Below are 19,367 nucleotides of genomic sequence, written 5' to 3'. Positions count from 1 at the left end.
AAGGTTAGGGTTTAAAAAAACAGCTGATTAAAAAAAAATTAAAACAATCGCATGGAGGGACCGAAGCCTGACGACTCTTACAGCTCAAATTTTTCAAAACAAGGTTAAATTAGTCACTGAAGTGTACATGTGGTTCTGCCACATGACACCCAAGGCAGTAGTTAGAAGTTTAAACTCCTTTTCTAAAGGACTCTCCACCCAGCAGGCTCACATCCTATCTCCAAAACACAAGCTGTAGCTCACCCCTCTGCCCCCAGTTACACATCAGATGTTCCATTTGTATAGAGGCTTTTATATCTGCGGGACTTGGAAATTCACAGAGCTCACAGACATGTTTATCCACCCAAGCAACTTCCAGACATATATAAACAAACAAGGAACTTAAACATCCTCAAACAAGGAACTTAAACATCCTCATCAGGGATTGAAATCCAAAAGGGCACCGTCAAAAATACAACCATTAAAACCCTTCCCTTCACACAAAGGCATCGAAAAGCATTACCTGACTGTTTTAAGTAGTACTTGACAACTGAGGAAATGCCCTGGGGTGCCACGTAATTGCAGGAGCCTTCTCTCACCACTAGTCCTTCCACGGGAGCAGTCAGTGGCTTCAGGACGCCCTGAGACAGAAGCTCTTCATAGAAGCTTGAAGGAAGGAAATACACAGGGATGAAAACTCGCCCCATTTTTCACCAATGAAGTTAAGACCAGCCTGACTTCTGAATTTTAACAGACTGTATTTTAAGGCAGGTCATGCACAAATACATCTATAAAACAACACACTACCTCGCTTATTGCATTGGGCCTGGCCTTTTATCTGAGAGCAAGGCTGCCTGCCATGCATCTGCCAGAGGTTTGACCCGGAGGCAGAGGAATAAACAACAGTTCCTTAAAGCTCAGCACAAACTCCACAGCCACTGGACACAGGTGCCTGAAACACACTCTGCCTTTTCCATGCTTTCCACGCAAATTTTGCGTTGTTACACCTCCGTCCTTTACCCCAAGATACGGTGAGCTACCCCTGCGTCTTTTACCCCGACCCAGAAGTTTCCCAGCTTTCACCCTGCACTGCTCCCGACGATTCCGCTGGCGGGGAGCGAGCTGCGGGGTTTGAGTACCGGCGGGGTTAAACACGGCACTGTGCGGCAGCGAGCGCCACCAGCGGGGTCCTCGCTGTCCCCACGCCGGGCCACCAAGCCCTCCCGGCCCAGCGCGGGCGGGACCAGCGGGCTGGGCGGGATGAGGAGCGGGATGGGGCGGGACGGGGGCGGAGCGGGGCGGGTCTCACCTGAGCCGCGGCCCCGCAAGCTCCGGCTCGCAGGTGACGAACTGCGCGCCCAGGTCGGCGCTGCCGCGGTCGGCGCGGGTGGTACTCATGCGGCCCCCTGCGCGACAGCGGGTCAGACACCCCCGCGACACGCGACACACCGCACATGCCACACCACACATGACACACGGCACACGACACGCACCACACGCCAGCCCCTTCCCCCGCCGCACCCACCTGCGCCCCGCGCCTTGTCCCACACGGCCACTTGTCCCCGCGCCGCCCCGCGCAGCAGCGCCGCGCACGCCGCGCCCGTCAGCCCCGCGCCCACCACCAGCACCCGCGCCATGGCCGCGACACGCCCCGGACACGGACACGGGACGGGGGACACGCCCAGGGACACGCCCCGGGACAAGGACACGCCCCGCGGTGACCCCGGGGCAGGCCACGCCCCTTGGGCGGGGCCAGAGAGACCACGCCCACATCTCACCCATGTACCTGTGCGCGCGCGGGGACCCGCGGACACAGCTGTGCTGAGTGCACATCTGGATAGACATATCTGGACTAGCACACACCTGGACAGACATAGCTGGGCAGGCACACCTGGACAGACACAGCTGTACAGATACATCAGTGCTGTGCACACACTTGCACAGATACAACTGTACACATGCACCTCTAGACATCTGTACACGCACAGCTGTACATTGCACACCTGGACAGCCACACCTGTCCTGTGCACACACCTGTACATGAACACCTGTGCACACACCCCTGTGTCACACATACCCGCCAGTGGTCCAGGCGTGCTCCAGAGCTTGGTCTGACCCACCCTTGCTGAGCAGCTTCTGCCGTGTCAAATCCTGCCCACCTGGAGGTGCCACCCAGCAGGAGCTGCTGGGGGGTGTGACACCTTCCAGAAGGTGCTGGCAGACCGTCTCCAGCACCTGGCAGGTGTTTTGCAAGAAGGTCTGGCTCGATGTGAGGAAAGTGGGATATGCTGGGACCAGGGCAGATAGTGCTGAGGGGTGGTGACATCGCGTGCCATGCCTCTGTCCCGAGAAAACAAACTCCCATCCTGAGAGCCCTGAGAGTGGGCAGCTGCGGGAAGGACTTGGATTGCTACCTTTACCCGGCTGTGTGGGTGAGAGGAGATACTCCAGAGAACTTCTGATAGGATCATTGTGGTATGGGGAACACCAGAACCCGACACTTTGGCAGAGGTGTTTAGCAACAGAGCGCTGTGAATTCCCTTCTGTGGAGCTTGTTGTGTGTGAGGCACAGGCAGGTGTTGGAGATGCTCATCTTCAAAGGGAGCTGTGAGCTGACCTCAGGGCAGGTGTTGTTTAATAGGCCCTTCCTGGAGAGAGGTGGGAGCCCCTGCCTCCCCTTCCCATGTGGTGAGGGGCAGTCATGGAGGAGAACATCCGGGGCCCCCTCATTTTTAAAAAAAAGATTGACTGTCTAACTGACCTTCCAACGTGTAAGAGTTTACAGCTGTGAATTCCCATTTGGTGGCAGGTTTTCTCTTCTTGACACCATTGCCCTGGAAAGAAGCCTCAGGAGGTTGTGTCCCTTCCTCAGCACCTCCTGCAGAGGACACCAGTTGGCACCTTGCCCTATTCCCTGCCTGCTGTGGATCCCTCCCTCCAGATTCTGCTGTCTTTTAAAGGATCTGTCAGAGGTTTGAGGTTGTACTTCTGCCTGGCTGGGCAGGAGATCATCCCCACCAATTGCTTGTGTCTTTGTGAAAAGGAGATTTCTCAAACCTCATAAATATTTGGCCTGTGGTTCTGCAGGGGAGATGTGCTTGGGAATGATTGATGGCACTGAGTGGTCACCTGAATTCTCACTGCCAGCTTGGTATGCCAGGGAATTCAGTAGAGTTTCTTACCTGTGGTCTGTAGAAGCAGGTAGGAAGGCTGTTACAGAGTCACAGAACTACAGAATATCCCAAATTGGAAGGGAGCCACAAGGAACATCCAATCCAGCTCCTGGCCCTGCACAGACACCCCAACAATCCCACTCTGTGTGGAGCTCTGGGAGCCTCAGGCTGTGCCCATTCCCTGGGGTGGCTGTTCAGTGCCCATTCCCTGGGGTGGCTGTTCAGTGCCCAGCACCCTCAGGGAGAAGAACCTTTCCCTGATATCCAACCTAACCCTGCCCTGGCCCAGCTCCAGCTGTTCCCTGGGTCCTGTCCCTGTCACAGAGAGCAGAGATCAGAGCTGCAGCCCATGGTGAGATCTGACCTCAGTCTCCTCCAGCTGAACAAACCAAGTGATCCCAGCCAGTCCTCGTGTGGCCCTTCCAGACCCTTCACCATCATCTCCTTTGAATGCTTTCTAACACCAAATAAATGTAAAAGATTATTAAGACATTATTACAATTAAAGAGTGGAAACCAAAAGAGGAATACCAAAAATTAAGACAGAATCCCCAGCAATAATTTTATAGAAAACTTGATAATTAAACTTGAGCATGATGGGTAGTGCTGAAGTTTCCACTGCAATGGAAACTCTGCTCTGCTCTGTGCTCACCTGATGATCATGTGGGGACCGTTAGCAAAGAAAGCACGAGTGATGCAAGAGAGGACTGCAGGAGCTGGGTGAGAACTCTTGGATGTGTGACATGTTCCTGCTTTGGGGCTAAACACCTACCTGAAGTATGTGCTGGTGGCAGGTGGCCCTGGATGAGGGCAGGGCATGGGGACACTGATTAGGAGGTGTGGCATAACAGCCTTACTGGAAAGGACCTGGGAAGGCTGGCAGGCACCAAACTGGACACGAGCCAGCAATGTGCTCTCCCTGCAAGGATGGAGAACCCCAGCCTGGGCTGCAGGAACTGACAAGGGGCTGCCTGGTTGTTGTCACCCGTGCTGTTTGGTGCAAGGGACATCACATCTGGAGGCTATGTCCAGTTCTGGAATGCCTGGTGAGAGGGATGTGGAGATGACCCACAGAGGCTGGCAAATTGTCAGGGACCCTGCAGCAGGAGGTGGGTGGAGCTGGGACTCTCCTTGATCCCATGCAGCCTCTACAGTGGTGGTGCTGCAGCAGGAGCTGCACATGATCCTTGGGAGGCCAGAGCATCTTGTAAGACCCATGATGATGTCCTGCCCTTCAAGTGCTGCAGGACTCTCTTGGGTGCAACCCTCATCTTGCACCTTTCAGTGCCTTCACATGAGTGAGACCAGAGTTGCTCTGGCCTTTCCCTGGAGTGTAGATTTCCATGATGTCTTTCCTCAGAAGATGAAAGTCAGAGGTGTCTTACTCGGTGAAGTGTGGCTTCAGTACCCCAAAACCCAGTCACCCGTAACCTCCAAACCGTGAATTACGAACCCCTGTTATTATGAACCCCCATTCTGCTGTGGCTGTGTTACATAAGTGGGACAAACTGCCAAATCTGGGTGCATGCCTTGGACACAGCTCAGGCTGACAGACAGAAGACACCTTTCCCTACTGACCTTTCACCCTGATTTCCAAAGCAAAACAATCTAGGAAGGGAGGGCAGGAGGCAGCCCCAGCCCTGGAACAGGTGATGGAGAAGGATAACTCTCCCTGTTGGCAGGGCACTTGTAGGATAGGGCACTGAGGTACTTATCATACCTTCCTGTAAGGGTGTGAAGAGCAGGGATGTTGTGGTGGGCTGACCCCAGCCCACAGCTGAGCACCCACACATCTGCTCCTTGGCTCCATCCCTCAGCCCAAAGTGGGACAGGTGGAGGGAACTGGAGGAGCAAAAGTGGGAAAACTGGGCGGAGAGAAAGACAAGGTATGGAGTGTTGCTATGGCAAGTTGGCTGTGTCCCATCCCTGTGCTATGAGAAAGGGAATTCCATCCCAGCCTGACCCAGTGCAGATGTTTTCAGTCCGTTGCCTGGGATTTAATCTCCATCTCCCATGTGGCATCTCTGTTTAACAAGAAACATCATAATTTCTAAACCACGAGATTTATTACTGGAAATCCATTTTAGACTTTGATCTTCCCTAGTAATAACTTAATTATGTCTCTTGTAATAAATAAATATAACCGTCATTGAAATGGAAAGCTGGAAACTTTCTTCAGCAATATCAATTAAACCATTTTATCGATGGAAATCACCTCCAAACATCCACAGTTATTTGACTCTGCCTAAACAGTATTTAACCGGCCTCCACAAACACATTCTGGGTAACAGAACTTTCTAAATTGTGCTGTTGCCTAATGATTTATACGTTCTGAATCTCAGGGTGTTTACACTTGGCCTTTTCTGCTCTTGCTACCCCACCCTGCAGCCAGTTCAAATAGGGCTGTCTCCAGAGGGATGCAGAGCACTGCTCCGTGCACCAGCCAGGGGTGACAACCCATCCTCTGCCACTGCTGTGTGCCACATCTCCATCTCCTCTGGGCTGGACATCTCTCCCCTGCACTGCCCATCCACTCCAGGGGCTGACATCTCCCCGTCTGCTCCTGCAGGAGCTGTGACACCTCTCAGCTGGGCTGGCTGCCTTCACTTCTCTGCAGGTGAGTGTGTGGAAAGCAGGGTAGAGCTGGGTCTAAGTGTGGCTGTGAATGGCACTGACCACTCCAGCCCAGCAGCCCATGTTTGCCTCAGAACAGGGGACCAAAATCTGATTTTGTCTCTGACATCTGCAGTTGTTGGAGGGAGCAACCCTGCCCAGACCTTCCAGTATCTGTGGTACCTCTTACCCATAACTGTGTGCAAAATCTGCTGTTCCCATCTGCCTCCACCACCTCCAGTGGCAGCAGCACTCTCCAGCACACTGAATGAGGGGTTTTTTAAGCTGTGTTAAACCCAGCAGGGGTTTAAAAATCATTCAGGGACATCTAGATCTGCTGGAAGATGCATCTCTCCCCATTTTGCATGTAGCTTTGCACTTTAAAGTGTTCTTCTCTGAATTAAATGTACTCAATTCTTGTCTTTTTCACTATGATCAAGGAAAAGGGCAAGTAGTTAAGAGATTTGCTTTTCACAATTTTATTTCTATTTAGGGAGGAAAGGCAGTGCTGGATCTTATTTACCCTCCCTCTCCCTCCTGAGGAGGCTTGGGCAGTGGTGTTAACAGGTGATGTAAACAGCAGGGTGATGGGACAGAGCTCTCCCTCCTGGCCATCCTCTTTCCTGGGAGCACAGAGTGGAGAAGTGGCACTGCATGGTCACTGGCAGGACAAGGAACAGCCTGCACCCTTTGTGTATTGGAAGGAGGCCAGGTTGGATAGAGCCCTGAGCAGCCTGGGGTAGTGGACGGGGGTTGGAATGAGAGGGGCTTGAAGGTCCCTCCCAACCCAAACCATTCTGTGACTCTGTGATTGTAACTCTCTTGCAGTTCCCAGTGGTCTGCAGAGCACTGCAAGGATTGCTTCCTTGCCTCTTGCTGGAATTCCTGAAAGTCTGTCCCACCTCCCTGTGGAATATCCCTGTTGAGATGTGTTTCCTGAGCCACCCCACATGCATTAACACTTTGAGTGGTCACCCAGCCCCCAGACTGAGTCTGAGTCCTGCCTGGGGTGTTTCCCTGCCCACATCTCTCCTTTCCCTGCTCCCCAGGGCACTGACTCTGGATGTGTTGTTCCAGGCACAGCGAGGATGTGGCTGGCTCTAGCTCTGGCATCCGTGCTCCACGGGATGGCATCTGGGGAATGCCTCTTGAATTTCCCTTTTCCTAAGAATCCAGAAGCACGGATGAACATCGTAAGTATGATGCCATTGGAGCAGAGGCAGGAAGTGTCCAGAAAACAGCCAGTACTAAGTATTGATGGTTAAATATTGCATTCAGGGTTTACCTTGGATGAGCCTTGAAAATGTCATTATTTTTTGCTTTCTTCCTCTTGTTGCAGAGTGAAATGGTCTCCTTCTGGGGGTACCCCAGTGAGGAGTATGATGTGGTGACAGAAGATGGCTACATCCTTCAGCTAAACAGAATTCCTCACGGGACAGGAAATGCCGGGTGCCGAGGTAAAACTGACGACATGCAGGACACTCACACCTTGAGCTGCTCACTGGGATCCCAGGGCTTGTGCAACAGGGTTTTCAAGGCTCTCCTGGCACTGACACAAACCTCCACAGATTTTGGCTGCCATGGGGATAAATAGCTCATAAAGTGTCTCAAAAGATGCCAGACATCCTTAGAAATAAAGAGAGTCCTCACGATGCCTGTCTTGCAGGTGCAAGGCCTGTGGTGCTTCTGCAGCATGGTCTCCTTGCAGAAGGCAGCTCCTGGATCTCCAATTTGGCCAACAGCAGCCTGGGCTTCATCCTGGCAGATGCTGGCTACGATGTTTGGATAGGAAACAGCAGAGGGAACACCTGGTCCAAGAGACACCTGGTCCTGTCTCCCAAACAGGATGAATTCTGGGCTTTCAGGTAAACAGGTTTGAGGATCTCAGGAACAGCTGAATTCTGTCAGGGTCACGCTGCCCTAGCTGGGGGATGAGTGAACCAGGGTGGACTGAAGTACATCCAACTTATTTCAGGTGAAAACCCCATGTGAAAACTCAGTAGGATGAAGAAGTTTGTGGGGTGGTCCTGCCCTCCCTGCTGGTTTTGGGGTTTGCTGGTGATGGCTGTAGATGCTGCCCTTCTCAGCAGGATGTCTGCTCTTCCTTCTGCAGTTTCGATGAGATGGCTAAATACGACCTGCCAGCAATGATCAGCTTTATTGAGCAGAAAACAGGACAGAAAGAGCTGTATTATATTGGTCATTCCCAAGGCACCACTATAGGTGAGTGGGTCCTTTTGATGGCAGCATGAGATGTCTGCATCCCCCCTGAGATCTGTAAAATAACTCACTAAAATTAAACTATGTGCATGAGTGTCTGGAAAGAGTAAAACTCTTTTTTTTTTCCTACTTTTTCTTCCCCCTCCCAGGTTTTATAGCCTTTTCCACTATGCCTCAGCTGGCTCGGAAGATCAAGGTGTTCTTGGCTCTGGCACCTGTGACCACGGTGATATTTTCTCAGAGCCCATTTAGAAAGCTTGCATTCTTTTCTGACTATGGGCTTAAGGTTGGTCCTCACTATGTTCTGCACAGCCAAAAAATAGTTTTTCATAGGGATTGTGAAATTATCTATGGAATATTTCAAGTCATTTACAGAGGGGAGCTCTGTGCTCTGTTTTCATAATGAAGACAAACACATCTCACTACAGAATCTTTCAGTCCTGTCCTGAATTCACTCCCCAAAATGTTCTGGCAGAATTAGAGCCAAACCATTGGTGCATAAAAGTGACACAGAGGCTGTGGATTGAGCCTCACCATTTAACACAAGAGTATAATGAATGTAAGAGATCACACCAATAAAATGAGAGGAACAGAAGCATTTAATGGGGTGCAAGGGAGGCTTCACTATGGGCAACCTTAAGGTGGGGATAAAATAGAAGTTGTAAAGTGGTGGTGCTTTGGGGAAAAGCATGCCCAGTCTTCCCATTTAATGAGCACATGTGCAATTGTACAGGAGATATTTGGCACCAGGGAGTTCCTACCACACACTGCCCTGGGGGAGCTGATCCTCTCCAAATTCTGCGTCTGCTCGAAGGTCTGCAAGAGCCTTCTGGCCATGCTTTTCGGGTTTAACTGGAAGAACACAAACATGGTATGTGGGAATAAATCTGCACGGGGTCCTTCTGAAGGACAAAGCCTTGGCAGCGCCCTGTTTTGGGGGGCCAAGTGAATTCTGGTGTGAAATGTTCCTGTGTCCCTGCAGAGCCGAGTCGATGTGTACGCGGGACACAACCCGGCGGGGAGCTCAGTCCAGAACGTAATCCACTGGCTGCAGGTAAACCTTCCCAAGTTCCTTCCTGTGCCAGAGTGTGTCGCTGGCCCTCGTGGGCAGCCTGGTGTGCTGGCTGCTGCAAGGCACACCTTTATGTATCTTTGTTGGCTTTGTTTTTACCCCTCGGTAAAATGCTCAGCAGCGCTTTGAGCCGAGTGGCCCCGAAGGAGGGAATCTGGAAGGAGGAGCACTGGGAGCTGAGGGTCCTGCAGCCCCAGCAGGCACATCCCAGGGGGTCTCATTTCACACCAGCTCCTCTCCTGCCCTGCAGCCCCAGCAGGCACATCCCAGGGGTCTCATTTCAGACCAGCTCCCCTCCTGCCCTGCAGCCACAGTGCCATTACTGGTCATGCTTTGGCAGAAATGCTTCTGGACAGCAGCCAATTAAGCTTATTACCAATTAAGCTGATTATTTCTCCTTCTTCCCATTGTGGGCATGGCAACAGTCACCACCAGAGCCCTTTGACATCGCTGTTGTGTTCTGCTGCACTCCTTTTCTCTTCCCCAGGCTAAAAATTTGCCCAATTTTTAGTAGATGACAGGTTCAGTCTGTGTGCAGCAGGCTGCACTCAGGGCACAGCTTCCTCCCAGGTGGAATTCCTGCTCAGGGACCCCAGAATAGCTTTGAGGGGGTTGAAGCAGGAGCACACACTCCATTTTCTGGAGTGCTGCTGCTCAGTGGAGGGATGAAGCCACGTCCACCCTGAGCTTGCACTGCTGATAGTCCTGTTCAGTTAGACAAGAGATGCTCAGAGGCTCCTTGAGCTTTGATTGTGCCATTTCAGGCCCATTCTCCAGCCCACAAGGAGTATTTAGAGTTCTAAACCCCTTTTCTAGAACCTTTTCATTTCTTCCCATCCTGGTGTTATCCACAAACTTTAGAAACACAATCTTTGTCTCTTTGTCCAAATTCTTGACAATAATTACTTGTACTGGGCCTGAGGCCAGACCTGGGAGGTACACTTGAAAAATGCTGCCAGTTCAGTGTTGAAAACCAACTCCTGAGGTCTGATTTCTGAGGGTTGACTGCAACCCCACAGAGCTGAGGTTTCACTTAGAGCACTGCATGTCTGAATTTGCTGCAGGGAGTCCAGAGTGGGGCACTGAGAGCTTTTGACGGGGGGCACATCTACAACAACCTTCGCTACAGACAGGTGAGCTGCTGCCCATGGCCACAGCCTTCCCTTTCCCTGTTCTCTTCCCATCATGCCTGGTGTGATTCCTCTTCATTTATTCCTCTCCTCACTAACTGGAAGTCAGATCTCTGCTGGGAACAACAGCCTTTCCCATTCTCAACTCTATTTTGCAAATATCTTTTAAATGGAATGAAGCATTAGATGCTTTCCACTTTTCATGGGATGAGAAGAAATGGTCTCAAGTTACACCAGGCCGAATATTAGGAAAAATTTGTGAAATAGTAGCTAAGCATAGGAACAAAAAAAAAAAAAAAAAAAAAAAAAGCTGCTGCTTTCTTCCTTAAATAAGAAAAACTAAATTTTAATTAAATTTGCTCACTAAATTGTTGCACATAAGGCTGTGCTGCATCTTTATTGAAGTTTCTCTTCTTTCTAGAAGAAAGGAATTCCTGTTCTTTATTTCCCTCCCTTCCCAAAGAGTAGCAATTCCTCTTGCACAGTGCATAACTCGTTGCATTCCAGCAACATCTCCTGTTTGTGAAACTCCTTTTCCCTCTCCTCAGATGGGGCCACCACTCTACAACGTGAAGAACATGGAGGTGCCGACGGCCATCTGGAACGGGGGGCTGGACTGCCTGGCTGACCCCAGGGACACTGCCCTCCTCTTGCCCCAGATCAAGAACCTGGTGCACCACAAGCTGATTCCCCAGTGGAACCACCTGGATTTTGTGGTGGGCCTCGATGCCCCTGAGGTTTTGTACCAGGAAATGCTCGACATCATGAAGAAGCATCCCTAAAGGTGCTGCTTTGATGGGACACCAGTTTTTTGCTGATTTGTCTCCAAAGATTAGTGCTGTCTCTAGAGGATTTTGAAATTTCTCTCTCTTTGGACCACCTGGATATAGTTGATTAAAATGTTCTGGTTTTAACTAGAACAATAACCAGGTGGGGAGAGGAGCATTCATGTTATTCCTGACTGGCACTGCATTGCCTTTCTTTTCCCACTTCTTTTTCTCTTTTCCCTTTTTTTTGTGCCTTTATCAGCAACACAAAGTCCATTATTGCTGTCTCAGGTCTGCCACTGTTATGTTTAAAACCATTAAGGTGGATCAGAAAGAGATCCAACAGATCTGTGGTAAAGAACAGCAGAATTAGGATCCCAGAATGGTTTGGGTTGGGAGGGACCTTAAATCCCATCCAGTGCCACCCCTGCCATGGCAGGGACACCTTCCACTGTCCCAGGCTGCTCCAAGCCCCAGTGTCCAACCTGGCCTTGGACACTGCCAGGGATCCAGGGGCATCTTCTCTGGGAATTTTATCCCAGCCCTTCCCCACCCTGCCAGGGAACAACTCCTTCCCAATATCCCATCTAACCCTATCCTCTGGCAGTGGGAAGCCATTCCCCCTTATCTTGTCTCTCCAGGCCTTTGTAAATAGTTTCTCTCCATCTTTGTCCCTTCAGGTAGTGGAAGGACATCTCCCTAGGATGAAACAGTACTAGTGGTTTGGAATTCAGTAAAAATTGTAATTAATCACATTTTTAATGTGGCTGGGATTGGGAATTTTTTTTCTTTCAATGACTGAGAGGTGAGAAATAAATAAGTCCTGAAAAGAAATTACAAGTCAGACAGTCCAGTGTGTGATTCTGTTGCAGAATGAGTAAAATCCAAATAGAAAAGGGGGCTTGGGGTGTTCACAAAGTGCCTACATCTTAGGCTTTATCTGAGAGGTTTTGGTAATAAGATTGAGTGGTGATCTCAGAGGTGCTGTGATGTGTTGATTATTTTCTTTAGCCTGAAGTTATTTTATCACCATAAAGTATTCGGCTGTTTCTGTAAGCCAGAATTTTGAGGCTCATCTGAAAATCTCAATAACTGTTAATGGTGTGACCACCAGAAGAAAAATCAGCTTGTTTCACAATCCAGTTGTGAGGCAAAGCAATATTTCATGGAGAAATTACTCAAAATCATTAGATTTTCGATCAGATTTTCAGCCTGTTGTGCTTCCTTTAAAATTTCCCAGAAGATCTGCAACACCATGAAAAGCAGAGTAGATCAATTTTGGGGGACACCAGGAAATAAATTCGGGGGAGAGCAGCCATTGCCGGTGTTGCTGTGGGTTATTTTTGATAACAGAATTCCTGGCTATAATTTGCTCGGCAGAAGCCAAGGACAGAGACTCCTCCGTGGTGCTGGATGTCCCTGTGCTGGATGTCCTTGTGCTGGATGTCCCTGTGCTGGATGTCCTTGTGCTGGATGTCCTTGTGCTGGATGTCCTTGTGCTGGATGTCCCTGTGCTGGATGTCCCTGTGCTGGCCCTGCTGACCACTGCAGTGTCCTGTGGGGAGCAGCATCCCAGAGGGGCTCTGAGCAAAGCCACCAGCAGTGACACAGTGGTGACGTGTTTGTCCCCGTGCTGCTTTCCTCATCGTCCTGTCCTAAGCCTTTCTCCTCTGAAGAGCAAAGCCGACAAGCAAAATGAAAATTTAATGAAATTTATTTATTAAAAGAAGCTTGCATTCGTTACAGATTCCTGGTGTGTCACAAAGCCACGTTGGTTGCAGTAAATAATTCATGATTTAGTTCTTTTTTCACCCGTTTTCTTCCTAAGTATGGAGCTTCCACCTCGTTCCAAGAGGCTTTCTGTAAAACTGTCTTTTTAGGTAATGCTCTTCACCTAATCTGTTTATTCAGTTTGTTCAAGACAGCCCATTTCCCGTAAATACTTCTCTCTCTACTAAGAAAATCACTTGTAAATTTTATCGAGTGATCAGATTATGGGATTTGGATATTGTTTGCTTTTCTGTCTTTAAGAGATTCTCTAAGCATCTTTCTGTAGTACAAATTCTTGCTTAAGTTAATCCTGTTTAAACACATCTCTTCTTTTTTTTTTTTTTTTTTTAAGGTCTCTTTCCAGTTCTGCAGGAACAATTTGCCCAAAGACAAAAAAAAAAAAAGAACCCCAAAAAAAAACCAACTTAAAAGGGCAGCTTCACTCAGTATTTTGCTATGGGTACAAAAGGGCTTTTCCTTGATTGCTTTGTCTCCTTTTGCTGTACCTAAACATTTTCTTTCCCTTTTAAAACCTCGAAACAAAGCCGTGACCCAAATCCTGGCTGAAATGAAAATAAATCAGCTGCCAGCAGTGGGAGACATTTGCAGATGAGACATGTGGCACGTGGCAGGACCCAGAAGGTGTGGAAATAAATGAGTCAAGAACCCCCAAATCGTCCCCTGGGGTCAGGAGGGTACAGAGGGGACAGAGAGCCCAGGATGACATGGCATTCCCTGCCTCTGCTCCCAGTGGCCATTCAGGCAGCTGGGAAACACAGCACAGACCAAAAATCCCAAATTGCCAGTCTGGGAGGGTTTCCCTGATGCTGTTTTTCGTCAGTGCCTGGCACCCAGATGGTCCCATGTCAGCTGGAGGGAGCCATGGCTTTCCTGAGCCCTTCCCAGCTCTGCTCCTGTGACAGGTACTGTGACAGGTGACACTGCCAGTGTGTGCTGCCACCCTGCTCCAGCCCAGCTGCCCAGTCTGGCCTGCTGCCCCTTGCTGGGAGCCCTGGGAAGGCACTCAGGGCACCTCAGGACTGAGGGAGGCCATCACCGCCCTGCAGAGGGAGAGGACCTCTGTCATTCCATGCTGTTCTGGTGGGAAAGGAGGTTTGGAGCTGTGCCGTGCCAGACTGGCCAGCCTGCTGAGTCAGCAGCTTGCCCCCTGGCTGGCAGGCCAACGTGTCCCCAAATAAAAATAAACAGCCTTTTGCCACGGAGCTCGTGGGCTCCTGGGAGAGCAGATCTCAGCTGGCTCCTGAGCTTCTCTGCTTTGGTGAGCAGGTTGGTTCTTTTGTGAAAGTATTGGGAAGCAATATGAAACAGTGCTCAGGACTCTGGGTCCTCTCAGTTTTGTGGATGGAATAACACGAGCCTGACGTTGTTCCACTTGAAAAAGGCACCTGAAGTGTTTTCTTTGAAGGTGCAGCCTTAAACCTAGATGTGATCCACCCTCATCAGCCTCAGCACTGTGTTGCAAATCGCTGGCAGCAGCCTCCAATCCTGTGTGCCAATACCTTACTTTCCCCAACCTGTTATTAGGCAATCTATTGACAGACTGACTTCCATGCTCCCTGAAGTGGATCCTTCTCCTTTCCCTCTCCAGATGCAGGTCAGGGCTTGGAGTATCTGTGCAGAGCCCCCCAGTGTGGCTGGTGGTGATGCTGGTGGCACCAGCAGATGCCTTGCGAGGATCGATGCTCTGAGCCCAGCTTTGCAGCCCCACAAGCTGCTCTGCTGACGTCAGTTTGGGTTAGAGAGCAATGCTTTATCCCTTAAACATATTTATCTCTCTGTTAAAAAGCGGGGGATGCAGAGGTTGCAAATTAATCCCACTGAGGTTTAATCCGTCCAGACCGTCAGCATTTTTATTTTCTTTGGATTGGAGGTCCTAAAACCTTCTGCTGTGGGTGTCTTCTGCCACGTGCAGAGACTTGCAGGCAGAATCCTGCACAGCTCTCCAAACAACTGCTGGCCAGCATGTGTAATAAAGAGATGGGTCTGTCATAAATAATATGCAATGAACAGATCAAATGAATCCCATGTAATAAATAGATGAGGCTGTTAGGCTGAGCAAGAGCATGTCCACCACACCTGATGGATGGCCCTGCTGGCTGGGCAGCTAGCAGGGAGGTAGGGAGGTGCTGGTGTTCCTTGGAAAAGTCTTGACTTTCTTTTTCATTTCAACAGTAAGGAGCTAAACAGGATGAGCAAGAAAAGCTGGGCAAGAAACCATGTGATTGGAGAGGGATAGCCAGGTGGATTTGTGAGGTAAGGAAAGGAGACCTCTCTGAGCTCTCCTTGCACATTTCATCACCAGCAAATCATCAGTTTCTGAACTTTACTTTGTGCAGTGAGGACGATCTGGTGAGGAGAAAGGCCTTCTCTGCCCTTTGCCAGCTGTGCCAGCTCAGAACCCCCGGGGCCAGATGTAGCCTCTTTCCATCACTGGGTGTCACAAGGTCACTTTGCTCCCCTCTGTGCCTAAACCCACAAACCACAGCATGTGCTCAGTTCTTGGAGGAAAATGTTGCACTTGCAATGCTCCGAGCCAGCAAAAGCTGACAAAAAAACCCCAACACAGCAGATCTCCTGCAAACCCAGCAAGCCCAGCAAGCCTAGGGCTGGAGCTTGGCTGTGATGCAAGACTTTATTGCAATCTCTACAGTCACAGAGGGTGGGCAGAAATCACAGCACTGCATTTAAAAGCATGAAATCAGTGTGGGACAAGGGGACAGGAGACATTTTTAAGGAGGGCATCCCTCACGCAGACCCCATGCTCCCAAGCAGGTGGGAACAGGCGCCTCCTCCATCCTGGGGCAGCACATGGATGGATTCATGGACAGATTCATGGATGAATTCAGGGATGCATTTATGGATGGATTCAGGGATGGATTCAGGGATGCATTCATGGACAGATTTGTGGATGGATTCATGGATGAATTCAGGGACGGATTCATGGATGGATTCAGGGATGGATTCAGGGATGCATTTGTGGATGAATTCAGGGATGGATTCAGGGATGGACTCAGGGATGGATTCATGGATGGATTACAGAGGGATTCATAGATGGATTCAGGGATGAATTTATAGATGGATTCAGGGATGGATTCAGGGATGGATTCAGGGATGAATTCAGGGATGGATTCAGGGATGGACTCAGGGATGGATTCATGGATGGATTACAGATGGATTCATAGATGGATTCAGGGATGAATTTATAGATGGATTCAGGGATGGATTCAGGGATGAATTCAGGGATGGATTCAGGGATGGATTCAGGGATGGATTCATGGATGGATTACAGATGGATTCAGGGATGGATTCAGGGATGGATTCACAGATGGATTCATGGGTGGGTTAATGCGTTTTGCTCCATCATGGCCACCATCCGCCTGTACAGGCGCTGTGGGGCGTTGAGGCCCCAGTGGGGGTCGAAGTGGTTCCAGTCGGGGAAGTGCTCGTGGTGCACGACGTTCCTGAGGTGGAAGCGCAGATTCATGGTCTCCTGAGGGGGACTCACCCAGTCGTGCCCCCCGCTCCACAGGGCCACCGGCACCGTCATGGCTTCGATCCTGTAATAGGGTGGGTAAGGCTGGGAAGGGGAGAAACAGCCCTGTTATTTGTGGGCTCTTGGGGTGTGATCCCCCAGCCCCATCCCAGCCAGCCCCATCCCATTCACCTGGCCGTACTTCGCCACGTTTCTCAGCCCGTAGTCAAACTGCTTGAAGTGCCCCGTTTTGGCAGTCTGGAAGGCAGAGGCAAAGGGTTAATCCAGGTAATAGCCTGGATCAGCCCCCCCAGACAGCTTTTGTGACACCTTGGTGCAGCAGCTTAAAAATCCCTTTTATGTCTTTGGTTTTTATCACTTTGATTCTACCTCCTTCCCTGTTTCCAGGGTGGATGAAGCAGCATTTGAAAATGTTGTGTTCACAGATTAAAAAGAAGAAAAGTTAAAGTAGTTACAAATCAGAGTCTCTACCTGTCCCCAGTGGAGAAGATTTTTTACTGATGTGTAGTCTGGAAAATGAGATAGGTATACATTCAGGCGGCTCTACAGGAAAAAGAAAGTATTTCCAAAGTGAGTTGGGAATGATCAAAATCTGTCTAGGCAAAAACCCCCAAACATTCTGTCTTATAACTGCAATATGAAAGTCATATGCTCTTTATTCTTTAGCAGCTTCATTTTGTTTAGAGTGTGAAGTAGCTTTTAGAGGTAAGCCATTTAATCAATATTTTAGAATGGAAATACAGCTGGTCCAGCCATTCTTTGGTTGTTTTCTCCTGTAAACTCGCTGCATGTCAGCTGAAAATGAGGCAGGAATTTCCTTTCCTGTATGGACGAGACCACAATTGGTTCTCTCTTACCAAAGACTCCGTTAGGTTTGACACTCCAACACCATTACAGGAAGTCTCCAAATAACCGCTGCTTTTCACACCTTATTTTGGGGGTTTATACTCATTTTTGTTCCTCAGTAACTATCTCCAGGTGTCTAGTAAAACCAGAGAGGATTGTGACCTGGATGGAGAGCCTGGTGCACCCACCATGTTCAAGTTATTCGTGTCAAACCCTCCGACAGTGAAGATCTCATGGGCACACAGTTCCGCTGCCAGTGGCCTGCTGCACTTCTCAACCAGCACGGCTTTCTCCTTCCTGCCCACCAGAACCAGCTCTCTGGTTCCAAACATTGACTGCAAGAGCATGAGGAAATGTTAGGAATGATGTTAGGAGCTCCAATGCCCACCGCAGGCAAGGGATCAGTGCACAGTGGCGATGCAGGGGGCAGGAGTTGCCCCCTGGGTTTCAGGAGTAACACACAAACTCCTCCTGTACCTTGAGCAGCAGGTCTGGTAGAAAGGCCAACTTTAACAGAAAGCCCCGGACATGGCGGAGGGTGTACACAGGAGCCAGGGCAAAGAAGAGTTTGATTTTCTTGGCCAGGTGTGGCAAGCTGGAAAACGCTATGAAACCTGAAAAGCAGCATGAAGCCACAACAAGAACCCCAGCTCACCTCAGACCTCATGTTTGAGGTGCAGGGTTTGAATAAAAAACGTTCCTGGATGCCAGCACAGCCCGGGACAAATGGGCAGGAGGTGACAAACCCCTCCCCTGCAGAGGGACCGGGAAGGCAGGCAGGGAAAGAGGCAGCAGAGCTCTGTTCCCAGCAGTCTCCAGTTTGGAATGGACATTGATGCCTCTTTCCCATGGCAACCCAGTGCTCTGCTCCCACCCACCGCCCTCTCCTCCTCCTCACTCACCCAGGGAGCTGCCCTGAGCGTGGCCAATGTAGAACAGCTTCTCCTGGTCAGTTTGCATCAGGATGAATCCCACCATGGCTGGGAGGTCATACATGGCCATCTCGTGGAAGCTGCAGAGCAAGGGGAGAGCCTGGAGGACATTCCCACCTCCCAACCTCCCATGGGCACCAGGGGGTCAGCACTGACAGCTCAGCACCCAGCCCTGTCCTTGGTGGCCCCCTCACCTGAAGTCCCAGAACTCCTCGGAGTCGATGGACAGGTTGAGGTGCCGGCGGGACCAGCTGTTGCCCCGGTTGTTCCCGATCCAGACGTCATAGCCCTCGTCCGCCAGGATGAAAGCCAGGCTGTTGTCAGGCAAATTGTCCACCCAGTCACCACCATCCATACAAAACCCATGCACTATCAGCACGGGTGGCCTGGATCCTGCAAGAGGAGAAATCAGGCAGTTGACAGAAGAAAACACCCTTCCCGTATGTAAATAAAACATCCCAATGCACCGTGATACTGTTTTCTGCAAGCTGCACGTTAAACATTCCCTTCTCCCATTACTTCCCTGGTTATGGTTTTTTGAGTTTGGGGGCTTTTGCCATCCCAGGCTGAGTGTGGACCTTGGATCAGGGGTTTCTGCAGGGAAGGAGCCCCTGGGCCTTGCTGGGTCACACTGCCCCATCTCAGGTGCAGCAAAACACAATGCTGAGCTCCTGAATCCCCAGGGACAGCTCAAGGCGGCCAGGAGAAAGACTCCTCATCCCTCTTCCAGCTGCCTAAGCCATGCCTAGAGGCAAAGGCATTCCCACTGGTTCCTCTTGCATCTGGGTAGGAGGCAGGGTCACAGCTGGACCCCTCAGTGAGGCTGAGCCCACCTGGGATCCCAGGGTCCTCCCTGCCGTGGGGAATCCGGTTCATGCTCAGGAAGTATCCATCCTCTGTCATCACCTTGGACTCCTCGCTGGGATACCCATGGTAAAGGATCTTCTGGCTCTGCAGGGACAGTGGTGCAAGGGCAGGGGGTGACCCAGCACCCTGTGCCTGCCCCAGCTTCACCCACTCCTGCCACCCACATTCCCTGGTGTCACCTCCATCCGGAGGAACTAGAGGAAGAGCAGGGAGAGACCAAGCTCAAGCTGAGGGCATGAGGTGGGTGACACCCATGCAGACATGGGAGATTTCTGATAGCCCAAGCCCCCCAGATGGGGTGAGTCCAGCTGGTCCCTTTGGAAGGCCTTTGGGCACACCCGTGGGGAAGTGCCGTGCCCTCCCAGCACTTACGATGTTCATGTACGTCTCGGGGTTGTGGAATTCTTCAGCATCTGGGATGGCATCTTCCAGTCCCTGGGCCAGGCACAGGGCCACCAGCAGCAGCCACATCCCAGCTGTCTGCA

General features: G+C 50.5%; 3 protein-coding genes across 4 annotated transcripts in view; 1 reads left to right on the top strand and 2 right to left on the bottom strand.

Annotated features, from left to right (window-relative positions):
- Positions 1-1,664, bottom strand: part of RNLS (renalase, FAD dependent amine oxidase) — a 44,917-nt gene extending 43,253 nt beyond the window's left edge. The window contains exons 1-3 of the mRNA XM_085064446.1: positions 1,505-1,664; positions 1,289-1,385; positions 503-645 (exon numbers count right to left, since the gene is read on the bottom strand). Coding sequence (XP_084920572.1) covers positions 503-645; positions 1,289-1,385; positions 1,505-1,616 — 352 coding nt within the window. The 5' untranslated portion in view covers positions 1,617-1,664. The remainder of the gene's footprint in view (positions 1-502; positions 646-1,288; positions 1,386-1,504) is intronic.
- Positions 1,665-4,377: 2,713 nt separating this feature from the next.
- On the top strand, positions 4,378-11,994 carry LOC146435675 (lipase member K-like). 2 transcript variants are annotated; one of them, XM_085064444.1, is made up of 10 exons: positions 4,378-5,768; positions 6,842-6,957; positions 7,104-7,221; positions 7,431-7,629; positions 7,878-7,987; positions 8,134-8,270; positions 8,718-8,855; positions 8,967-9,038; positions 10,121-10,189; positions 10,735-11,994. In XM_085064444.1, the coding sequence occupies exons 2-10, from the start codon at positions 6,853-6,855 to the stop codon at positions 10,966-10,968; spliced, it is 1,182 nt and encodes a 393-aa protein (XP_084920570.1). In that variant the 5' UTR covers positions 4,378-5,768; positions 6,842-6,852; the 3' UTR covers positions 10,969-11,994. The 2 variants fall into 2 exon arrangements, with proteins under 2 accessions (XP_084920570.1, XP_084920571.1); XM_085064445.1 differs by lacking the exon at positions 10,121-10,189.
- Positions 11,995-15,896: 3,902 nt separating this feature from the next.
- On the bottom strand, positions 15,897-19,367 carry LOC146435674 (putative lysosomal acid lipase/cholesteryl ester hydrolase). Its single transcript, XM_085064528.1, has 9 exons — positions 19,255-19,367; positions 18,849-18,966; positions 18,210-18,408; positions 17,986-18,095; positions 17,561-17,697; positions 17,272-17,418; positions 16,709-16,780; positions 16,409-16,474; positions 15,897-16,321 (listed from the first exon to the last, which is right to left on the bottom strand). Exons 1-9 carry the CDS (start codon positions 19,351-19,353, stop codon positions 16,076-16,078), a joined length of 1,194 nt encoding a protein of 397 aa, XP_084920654.1. The 5' UTR covers positions 19,354-19,367; the 3' UTR covers positions 15,897-16,075.

This window comes from Lichenostomus cassidix, chromosome 6 (genome assembly GCF_008360975.1).
Source record: "Lichenostomus cassidix isolate B80296 chromosome 6, HeHo_3.0, whole genome shotgun sequence".
NCBI lineage: Eukaryota > Metazoa > Chordata > Aves > Passeriformes > Meliphagidae > Lichenostomus > Lichenostomus cassidix.
The sequence above is the reverse complement of the archived record's forward strand: the minus strand, read 5'-3'. Positions and strand labels throughout refer to the sequence as shown.

Coding starts and splice junctions, on each gene's coding strand:
- LOC146435675 (XM_085064444.1), top strand. CDS start 6,853: ATGTGGCTGGCTCTAGCTCTGGCATCCGTGCTCCACGGGATGGCATCT. Junction 8,856..8,966: donor ACTGGAAGAACACAAACATG/GTATGTGGGAAT, acceptor GTGTCCCTGCAG/AGCCGAGTCGATGTGTACGC. Junction 9,039..10,120: donor ACGTAATCCACTGGCTGCAG/GTAAACCTTCCC, acceptor AATTTGCTGCAG/GGAGTCCAGAGTGGGGCACT.
- LOC146435674 (XM_085064528.1), bottom strand. CDS start 19,353: ATGTGGCTGCTGCTGGTGGCCCTGTGCCTGGCCCAGGGACTGGAAGAT. Junction 18,967..19,254: donor CCGAGACGTACATGAACATC/GTAAGTGCTGGG, acceptor CTGTCCCTGCAG/AGCCAGAAGATCCTTTACCA. Junction 18,409..18,848: donor GGAGGACCCTGGGATCCCAG/GTGGGCTCAGCC, acceptor CTCCTCTTGCAG/GATCCAGGCCACCCGTGCTG.